The sequence below is a fragment of the Gouania willdenowi genome, chromosome 15, assembly GCF_900634775.1.
Source record: "Gouania willdenowi chromosome 15, fGouWil2.1, whole genome shotgun sequence".
Classification (NCBI taxonomy): domain Eukaryota; kingdom Metazoa; phylum Chordata; class Actinopteri; order Blenniiformes; family Gobiesocidae; genus Gouania; species Gouania willdenowi.
The window spans coordinates 30283267-30294689 of record NC_041058.1 but is presented as its reverse complement, the minus strand read 5'-3'; the positions used below and the strand labels follow the sequence as shown (position 1 = coordinate 30294689).

At 39.7% G+C, this 11423-nt stretch overlaps 1 protein-coding gene across 23 annotated transcripts in view; it reads left to right on the top strand.

Annotated features, from left to right (window-relative positions):
- The first annotated feature begins 378 nt into the window (after positions 1 to 378).
- rims1a (regulating synaptic membrane exocytosis 1a) overlaps positions 379 to 11423 on the top strand; it is a 151270-nt gene continuing 140225 nt past the window's right edge. For all 23 annotated transcript variants that reach the window (XM_028469292.1, XM_028469313.1, XM_028469314.1 and 20 more), the window contains exon 1: positions 379 to 1263. In XM_028469292.1, the coding sequence (XP_028325093.1) occupies positions 1097 to 1263 (167 nt within the window). In that variant the 5' untranslated portion in view covers positions 379 to 1096. The remainder of the gene's footprint in view (positions 1264 to 11423) is intronic.

Genomic DNA, 11423 nt, shown 5'->3' with positions numbered 1-11423 from the left:
ATTTAACTATTTATTTATTACATTTTTATACTGTATTTTCTTTAACTAGATTAATTTATATTTGAGGAAATTAAAGGACAGAATAGTTGTTTGAGATTACGTGTGGTGTTTTTTAGTGTGAAAAATATTAATAATAATATAAAAAATACAAAAATATACATTTTATCAGATTTGTATTTATTTGGTTATTTATTTTTTTTTAGCATTTACATTTCAGGTGATCCCATTTGAATTCCAGGACGACCCCATATGGGGTCAAGGCCCGAAGGTTGAAAAGCACTGGTGTAAAGCAAATAGATTGTGTTGCCTGTTTGGATGAGTTATACCGTTGCTACAGTTTCTATGCCATTCATCCGCGTGAGCGCGCAACTCGCGGAGCCCCCATTCTCAAATGAGGGCTGTATGCGCGCTCCCGCTACCGAAGAAGGGAGCGCGCATGAGGGGCTGCGGTCCCATTGACGGTTCCGTCTCCCTGACAGCAGCATCAGCATCATCATCATAGGCAGCAGCAGCAGTAGCAGCATCGTCGGCGGTGGTGGAAAACCAGCAGCAGCCGCCTCTCCTCTCCTCCTCTCCCCGGAGCCAAAGCCTCCAGCCTCCCCCTCCCTCCCACGCACCGAGCGGAGCCCCGAGACGCTGCACAGGGACGCCCCCTCCCCAACACTTTCTCCTGGCCTGGCCCGCAGGAAGCAGCCGAGATCCCCTCTCGAGTGCCGACATCCCGACCGACCGCCGTGGTTATGGGTCGCCCGTAAAGACGGAGGTGGTGGAGGGGAGAGGCGGGAGGGTGGGTGGATGGGGGGCCAGGACGGAGCCGCAAAAGGAAGCAGGCGAGGCTGAAAAAAGGGAACCAGGAGCTGAACCACCACCACCACAACCACCACCACAGATCGCACCGACACCGTCGCCCCCCGCCGCTCTGGCCGCCCTCCGCCCCCGCCATGGGAACCCCGCATCAGCCGCTCCGCACGCCGCTTCGTCCCTGGGCCATGTCGTGATCCGCGGGCTCCACCAGCGGGTTTTCTTTCCGTGATCCCGGCCGAGGCGAGGATCGGAACAGGACTAAGGGAGGGGTGGAGGGTGAGGGCTGGGGAAGATGTTCGCCTCGGTGGGCCCTCAGGGTGGCACGCGCCCACCCGTGGCCCCGGCCCCGGCCATCCCGGAACCGGACTTGAGCCATCTGACGGAGGAGGAGAGGAAGATCATCATGGCTGTGCTGGCTCGGCAGCGGGAGGAAGAAGCGAAGGAGGAGGCCATGTTAAAGTAAGAGACAGTGCGTGTGTGTGACTTCTCTGGTAATTTCTGTAGAAGTCTTCACCACACACACACACACACACACACACACACACACACACACACACACACACACACACACACGCACGCACGCACGCACGCACGCACACGCACACGCACACACACACATTATGTTCTCAATTACTACATTTCAATTACAATTAATCGCAATTACTGAGCCTGAGCTCATTAAAACGTTTTTATTGTCTTATGATAAACTAATCTCAGCAAAAAAAGAAGAAAAAAAAATTCCTCGTCTCTGAAATTTGGGTGTTTTTCAAATTCTTGTAATTTTTTTCATGTCTTACTGCATTTTCACCCCCAGTTTAAGTGTGTTCATATTATGTAAACTAGTTTTAAGGGTGTTATGCTAGCCTTATCTCAGAAAAAACAAATCAACATTTCTTCACTTTTTTTGCCTCGGCACTGATAGTTTTTATAGAATTTCTGTGTCAATTACAATGACAAAGTCAATAATCTGAACCCAATTATGATTACAACAGCAACAGATTTTTTCAAATACAATTAAAATTGGCTTTAAAAGAAAGCAGTTTGGTGAGGGGTGTGTCACTCTGTCAGGATCTGAGTCAGGGTGGGTGGGCGTTGGGTTGGGGGTGTTGAGGATCTTCTCGTCTCCACTGACAGGAGCAGATCATATGAAGCTGAGCAGCAGCAGGTTTACTAAAGGCTGTTCAGAATCAGATGCTGCACAGAGCAGAGAAAGCAGGGTCCTCCCTGTGCAGCATCCATCTGAACAGCTGCCGCTCAGCTCTGGGGTGCGGTTGAGTCTTCTCCAGCTGTACGCTCTGTATGTAGGCCATCACAACACACACACACACAGGCACAGCACCACTGTAGCACATGTATAGGATGAATTGCAATATATTTTTCATGAGGCAGGTATCCTTTCTCCACGATCACCACCACAGTATAGTCAATGATCTCCAATTCCATATTTTCATCCTTAAAATCCAGATGGAAGTCTTTCCTTCTTGGACAGGCTGCAGAGGAAGCTGCGTGCACAGATGGGCAAATAGAAAGAACGACCCACCTAAGTGAGGCACTCCTCCAAGCTTTACGTCCTCTGTTCTATTTTAAGCCCTCTGCACGGACTGATGGTCCAGCACTGGAACGGAAGATCGATTCATTGCATCTAAAGAAGGAAATGTCTGATGGATAGCACCATCTCTAGGTAGCTATGCATCATTTTCACTAATGCATTAAGGAGCTGTGGATTGGGTCTGGTCATAGCAGGGTGGCTGAGGACGAGGATGAGGATGAGGAAGGCTGTCACCACATACGTGCTTGAAACGACACAGGCTTCAACACCTCAGCGCTGTCGAAAGGCTTAGTGTGTGTGTCCTGGCATTGGCTAATGAATACATGATAACAAACCACATGTGTGGTAGGGGTAGTAACGCAGAGGCGGATCACTTTAGTCATGAGTGCATTTAGTGTCACTTTGTTTCAATGCAAGGAAATGATGCAATTGTGAACCTTTGGAATCCATGTACCCTTCGTTCTTTGGTTATTTCGTTTTAAAACCAAATCACAATTACAAATAAACAGTGTGGTTATTTTGTTTTACTGACTTAAAGCCAGAACAGAAATGCAGATAAATTAAAAACCAGGCAAGCAGAGTTTTTCTGTTTTTAAATTAAATCTGTTTGTATGATATTTGGGAAACTGAGACGTGAGCTTAATGTTTTAATCTCACCACTCAGAGGAGTCACACAGACTGGGACGGACTTTTACACCTGGACAAAAAAGAAGCAATGCATAAGTCACATTACTGATGAACTGGTGAATTGAAACGTTATTAATACATCAATACATTGTTATGTAAAACAGAGGTAATGGGAAACATACTGGTGCTCCTGGTTTCTTGTGATCAACTTATGTGTGTGTTGACGGCTGCTTATAGTGGCTAGTGGTATTATAACATGCAAAATAATTATTTTTGCAAAAGTGTTGAATTGTAGAAGTTCTCACGTCTATTGTTCCTCACACCAGCCTTACAGTCGATAGTCACCAGTTTGATTGGATACTATTTGGACCGTAACACTGTTGGGTAAAGTTGGCAGATATTTACAGACTCAGACTTCCAGCATCAATAACTCTTTAACAAAACGTCATTGACACACAAATTACACCTCTGCCATCGGTGTGAGGTGGACAACATGCTACAAGATCATTTTTATCAAACGCAGCAGCGTAAAAGTCCGCCCCCGTCTGTGGGTCCCTCTGTGTGGTGAGATTAAAACATCTTGTAGCATTTGTTCATAGTTTTCCAGTAAATATCCAAATATCACACAAACAGAAGTTTTAATTTTTAAACAGAAAATCGCTGCTTGTCTGATTTATGATTTTTCTGTATTTCTGTTTTAATTTTAGGTCAGTAAAGCAATATAACCTCAGTTTATGTGTTATTTTGATTTGGTTTTAAAACGGAATAACCAAAGGATTAGATTAATCAATGCATCGAAAAAATTATCGCTAGATTAATCGTTTAAAAATTGTTTATCCCAGACCTACTCTACACAGTTTCTGTTTTCGATTGGTCTGACACTGCAATCTCCCCCTGTCACTGGAGCGCGCACGTCGCCAGGCTGAAATCACCTTGCTTAAGTGAACATGTTGATATCTTGCTTCGTAGGACAGCTGCTCAATGACGGTTTGGTTAGATGAAGCTAAGAGATAACCAGGAAATACTTCTCCAGCTTCATAGTACAGGCCCAAAGTGTCATCAATTTACAAACATACTTGTGATCCAAACCTTTGAAAGAAACCCATAACAGAACAATGAGGACAAGGTATCCGCACATTGACACAACACTGTCTACCTGCTTTGACTCACACACCTTTTTGTTGAGCTGCATTGTTGCGATGCCCAATTTATTAATTCCTCCAAATCAACATATCCTGCATCTCTGGATGTTCAAAGTGATCCCAGATTTCTCTGGATTCAAAGCAGCGTACACCCTCGACACATACTTTAAGCAGTTCACAAAACAAACTCTGATTCAGAAACAAATCCATTATGTAGAGTTGGACTGTGTGTGTTTATGTAAACTGCACTCAAAACTCATGTTGTCATCATAGTTTATATGACAGCAAAGTAAAGAACCCTAAAGGAGAACTCAATCATGTGGGGAGTGTTCACTAAAGGATTACAAACAAAAGGAACTGCATTGTGGTCCAATTAGCTTTGCAGTCACAATGCTGTTTCTAGCATTACATAAACAGATGCTAACAAGATTAGGAGCCGTTTGCTCCAAAAGCCAGAGATACCTGCAGAAAAAGAAAAAGATAGAATGGTAGAAAAGGAAAGCACAGCGACAAGAAAGACAGTTAATTGGATGCGTAGTTCCCATTTTAATGCAATCCGGGTAATGTATTATACATGTTTTTATACTTACCAGTGAAGGTGCTTTAGCTGAGGGTGCTAACCCCTGAAAATAAACTGGAAGCTATGTCCATTAGTTTACTGGTTGACATTGGCAGAGGAAGGAGCATGCTGGGACTGGGGGGTGGTATTATCCCAAGGAAAAGTGGTATATATACCAACTTAAGGAGTAACTGTAGTGAAATTGTATATAACAAAAAAAAATGTGTTTGATGTAATACCAATAAACAAAATATGTGCACCTTTTTATAAAAAAAAACATTAAAATGTATTTTCGGGCATCAAGTATTGAGTCACCATTTTGCTACTGGATATGATGCACATTCGTTGATTTATGTTAGTTGTTGCTAGGCAACACTGTTCCGTTTGTCTATAGTTTCTGAACAATGGCGAATTGTAAATATAAGATAAAAACCCCACAAAACATTTATTTTGCATCTCTGAGCCAAATAATGACACCTAGTCAGAATTATTCAGATGTTGGCTTCATGATATCAGTACAAGATACACACTTAAAACTTCTCCGTTTGGACAAAAAATGGTGATATGCGAGGACCGCTTCAAGCTGAACTGCTTTGAGAGCTCTGTCCATTCGGCTAATTCTGAATGCTGAGTTGGCGCAGGGCCGCATACAAGAAGCAGGTAGTTGGTGATATTTAATCCTCTCCTAATATACAACCTGGATGTTGCACTTTTATCACTTTAGGAGTGGTGACACACAGCTGCTTAGCGCTGAGAGCGTACAGAAAAACTACACTTCCCACAATGTAAACACACCTTTTGCGCCTCTACCTCCCACAATGCACCAGTTATTATACTGTGATGCTCGACAATGTGTTTTTTTAATAAAAAGGTGCACATATTTTGTTTATTGGTAATACATTAAACACATTTTTTGTCATATACATTTTCACTACACGTACCATTTAATTGTGTTGCATGCATTTTTATCAAAGCAAACTGTCAAGAATCCAGAGAGGAGTTTAAACCCATGGAACACAGACATTGAGAACACCAACACTGACCAACCTAAAACTAAAACGGAGAAACTCACTACCTTGGGCATGTAAACCCAAAATATTATTTTTGTCTGTTAGGGTTTAATAATAGTCTTTAGTAGAAGCCACTGATATTTCTGAGCAGGAGAATACCTACAAAATAAAAGCCAATATCAAATTGTTGATTAACTTATACGTTAATAATTCTAGGGGTAAAACTATGGGGGATGATAATAAAAACATTTTCTTCAAGGGTTTCAAACTCATAAAAGTAGTTCAGGGGTCAAATACGAACCTGTTTGATCTCAAATGGGCTGCAGAGTTTGGTGGAAAACGAGCAATTTCAATATTATTATGCCCTAGTTTTCACTTCTACATATAAATGATATATAAAGTATATAATTAGAGGAAAATTGAAGGATTGTAGGAAATAGTGTTCTTTTAACAATTTGCATTATGCTTGGAAAACTGAGAGCCCTGAAAAATATAGAGAAGTTTATGTGACTGTGTATTTGGAGTGACTGAGATATGTACAACTGAATTAGTTTGTAATTTACATCATGATTCATGTTTATTCTGTTCATTTTAATTTCTTCTGCAGGCCACATTGGGTTTGGCCCCCAGACCTTGAGTTTGACAATTGTGTTGTAGTTCACAAGCTTTATCTTAAGCCATCTGATACAAGTGCAAAAAATAAAATTGTAATAGGTTTTTACACAATTGAATACCTGATGATGATCAAACTGTCCAGTTTGGGATCGTTCGTTAATGTCAGTTTTGACGAATTCAGTTGAAGATATTTTGTTTTAAAATGTCAGAGTGATGCTGGTAAAAAGCTGGCTATTGCAATTTAGTTTTGCTATTGGCTGGGACCGATTATGCCGTCACTAGCTGTCACTGTTTGCCCCGCCCCTACTGTAAAAGGAGGGGGTGTTCAGCTGCGGTGATGTTTTTGATTCTGTGCTTCTATAAAGAGCTGATTCTTCTCTAATCAGAGGGTTCATCACGCTATGTGTTTATGTACAGACACATTGTGTGCATATCCCCCTCTGTCTCTGCGTGTGCACGGACGTGCGTGGACCTTTTGTCACTGTTTGTGCATCTTCCTGGTTTATAGGTTTCTGTGTTGGTGTCCTGGGGCGCATGGCTAGAGAGCAGAGGTTGTTTGCTTCTAAGGGCCTATACTACGTAGCTGGATTAACTCTTTTCACACTAACTTCCAGGATTTAATTGGTGTGCTATATTACGAAGCCAGAACCAAACCTGGTCAGGACCAGGTTTTGGTTCTGTCTAGGATCTGAGCGAATCCTGCCTCCTGACCAATCAGTTCTCTTAGAAAATGACCTGCCCAATAAAAGGAGGATCATTGTGAACACGTCTCAGTGTGGATCTGATGTAACGCTGTTAGGAAAGAGAGGATCTATGCATTGATGCAAACCTTTCATTTACCGATTACATCCTATAAGAGACATATAGATTTTTATCTGATGGATTGTAGGGATGTCCCGATACAGCTTTTTTACTTCCAATTTGATAACGATATTGCAGCTTTGAGTATTGGCCGGTATTGATCCGATACGATATCAGCACAATCTCATACATACTTTTATTACTTATTTTATAGTGTGGAATGTTAGAAAAGGCTTGATCAAGTGATGTTACTCAAACAGAGAACAATAGTCAACAATTCAAGTTCACTACAGTTATTTTTAACTGTCAGTATATGGTGGGAACAACTGAGGGTGAGGACAAAAAAAATAAACTTATCGGAATGCTTATATCGGAGTTTTTAGATGCAGTCCGATAAAATCCGATATTCATTTTCTGGCTGATATCGGACCGATATACAATATCAATATTGGATCGGGACACCCCTAATGGACTGACCTACATTAGTCGGCTGATAAAGCCTGCATGCAACGGACACTTTCAGACCGATAAATAAATAAATACATTATTTCATTAATTCATGTATTCTGAGGTGATGCTGATAGCCTCAGTCCTGTAGATAATACAAAATACAAATATTGTCCACCTTATAATGTAGGCTGAGCTGTGTGAATGCAGCATTAGAGCCACAGACAAGGTGAAAGTGAAACTCATCAATGTCTGTTTATTCTCACTAATTTAATCATTAACGCTCATCAATTCCTGCATTAATTCCTTGCTGCTTTTTACTGCAGCAACAGTGTTGTTTTTGGTCTGAATTATGGATTTTAATTCCTCATATTTTTCAAGAATTATTCCTCAATTGTGACATAAATTGCTCTCCAGTTCCTCCGTGATTGTGATTGTTCTGACGCTGTAATCTCCACCTCTGTCACAAGAGCGCGCACGTAGCCTGGCTGAAATCAACTCTCTTAACTTAGTGAGTTGTGATTGACATTCATCTTCTTTCTGACGGAGAATGTTTGGTTAGGTGAAGCCCGCTAATGGAGATCAGAATCAGAATCAGAATCAATTTTATTGACCAAGAATGTATGTTATACACACAAGGAATTTGACTTGGTGAACTGTGCTCTCTCTAATAGTGTAAACATTAAATAATAACAATCAACTAGAAAAAATAATAATAAATATAAACATAAATATAAACAGTAGTTAGACTAGAATGTGCAAAACTAAATAAAATAACAAGATAATAATAATAATAATAATAATAATAATAATAATAATAATATAAAAATAAAAATAAAAATAATAATAAATTATAATAATAATAAGATAATAGTGCAGTAGTGCATTGATGAGTAGTGCAGGAGAACATGTAAATTAAATTAGTCTGTACATGAACATTCTCAGTGACAGATTGATCCAGGGTTGTTATGTTATGAGATACTGTAAATCCAGGATATAAATATCTAGCTTTGTATAGGCTCTCAGTGCTGTAGCGTCTGTAGGGTTGTGTGTGCGTGGGTGAGCTTCACGTCAGGATTGTGTGTACCTGTGATTGTCGTGACGCATGTCTGTGCACTCACTGTGTAGCGCTGTGGGGCCCGGATGCTGTGACTGGACGTATGTTGGATTGTTAATTGATCCATGAGAAACGCCCATAATCAAGGCATTTTTTCACTTTTTCCCTTAGTGGCAGGTCAGCAAAAACCTGTGGTTTAGTTACACTTTAACCTCATGCTGCCAATGTAGCATGAGAGTGACCAATAAGTAATAAATTGTTCTGACCTATGAGAGGATTGAAGTCTTGCTCACACTTTGACCTCGGGGTGGGAACCTCTGTGTACCTCACGATACGATGCACGATACACAGCTCACGATAACAATTATCTCACGATATGACGATACTGCGATTATTGATATATTGGTCAGAAATCAATCTATGATAATCTATGACATAACAATAAAAAAAAAGATTAAGTGAAAAAATACAAATTTTATTTTATTTCTCTGAAAGACAATAAATTGAACAAGTGTCCTATGAACAGTGACACTATTTTAGTGCAACATTTCTGTAAATAAGTGTCAACATACCAATGTAAATGAATAAGTATCTTCAATAGTGCTTTCTGTAAACAATAAATAGGGTCTTTCTTACCAGTGACACCATTATAGTGCAATATTCCAGTAAACAGTATATTGGTTCCAGTGACAACATTTCTGTGAAGACGTACCTGCACATTTTAGTGAAAAAGCAGAAAAGGTTTAAAAAAAAAAAAAAACGATACTTAGCGGGAGCATATCGATAATCGATCGTGCGGAAAAATATTGCGATATATTGCCATATCGAGATATCGTCACACTCCTACTTTGACCTATAACCGGGTCAAACAAGGTTCTCTACAAAGGAAGCAGAATACAATAATACACCGTACTATAAAATAATGGATGGAGGAATTTATTTTTGAATGTTAGTTAAAAACCAATTTCTTTTTGTGTGTTTTGCTACTAAACTCTAATAGTGGGCAACAGCAAAAATGTGAATCGACAGCTCCTCAAAAACACCAACTAAATGAAATGTGATGCCATATTTCCACTAAATCAGAGTAAGCAGAGTTACCAGTGTCTCATTTGATTCAACCCCTATTGGCGCTGTTTGACGATAAAAATCTCTCATAGAGTATAATATTATGCCTTTACGTAAATTCCTAATAATTCCACTATATATAGCAATATCATCATCATCATGATCAGCAAATACAAAATCACTACAGTTAGTGCACGCCATCATGAAAATATCCTCTACAGATTTTGGATGACTCATACCTCTACCTTGAGCTCCTCCCTTCATGCATCACAAATAATACCACCTTTGTTTTGCAACAGTGTTATTTTGATTTAGTCCTTTGACCAAAATGCAACTTAGTTTTAGTCAAAATTTTGTCCTCATGACTGTTTGAGTTTTAGTCTAGTTGATCTCAACTAAATGACATTAATGTCTTAGTCGACTAAATCTGTTATCAACATATTCGACTAAAACATAAATCATAAGAGTTTATGCATTTTTTAAAGCTTCAGTTATTGATCAACCTGATATGGGATGCTACTAATGACAGATTTGATGTGATCAATGCATAAGACCACACGTTTACATGAGTTCTGATTAGAATTTGTGCCATGGGATGAATGTTTTGTTTTGTTTTTATTAGTTAATGAAAATATTAATATCTTTTGAACTAGTTTTTAATCACATGTACTATTATTTTTTAATTAATCATAGTCATGTTTAATTTATTTATTTAAATTCGTTGAAGTGCTAATATCCTTCATTGTTCTGCTGCTGTACTAAACAAACGTTCCCTCTGTGAAACAGATAAAGGTCTATCTTATCTTATCTATTTATGGCTTTATGTAAGAAAGTTATTATTTAGCAGAAATGTTATGGTTTCCTGACACTGTAATCTAAAGATGCCATATTTTCTCAATCTGAATTTAAAGAGGGGCTCTCAAATGAGCAAAAGTGGGTAGACACATAGTTAATTTTTATTTTCACAGCAGGCATCATTGCCTCTATCCTGAGTTCCCTCTGTGATCAGTCTGATCAGAGCCTGCTGGTCATGTTTATGGATGAGCTGATTTTGAATCACACAGTGAATGTGTCAGTGGATATATTGAAAGCACGTCACTGCGGTCTACGGCCTGCCAGAGATGCCCAACGGTATCCCAAATGTGTGCGTGTGAGAGATAAAAGGAGATTTCTCTCCAGTGTTTGCATAATAAGAGCCACACATACTAATAATGCAAATAAGTTATTTTCCAAGCAGATCATTTAGTGGAATGGTTAGGAATGAGGGATAAATGCGTAGTTTGAACACTGGCGGTGTTTGAAACTCAAGCTTTTTAAATGGACTCTGGTGTGATCCTGGAAAGAGGTTTTACAGGTTACTACTGTAAATCAAGTTCAACCTCAGGCTGCTAGGGATGCGGCCGTCATCATTGGGTGGGCTGCTAAAACCCAGATAGCCTTTACTGTTCTCTGCATTTAACAAAAACTACAGTCCATAAAGTGACATAGGCTGTGTTTGAAATCGCATACTAACGTACTCCACACTCAACGAGTACATACTGTCTACTTTATACTATTAGTAAGATTAGGATGATGAGCATTCCCACTGAAGTATACTTCCAAGTTTCCCAAGATGCATTTGAACCTACAAATACACAAACCTGAACCACACTGAGGCTAAATATCTCTGTTGATTTGCCACATTTGAAAGTTCTGAAAGCGTTTTAAGCGAGATAGTGACTAAGTCGAATATCAGTATATGCTCAAA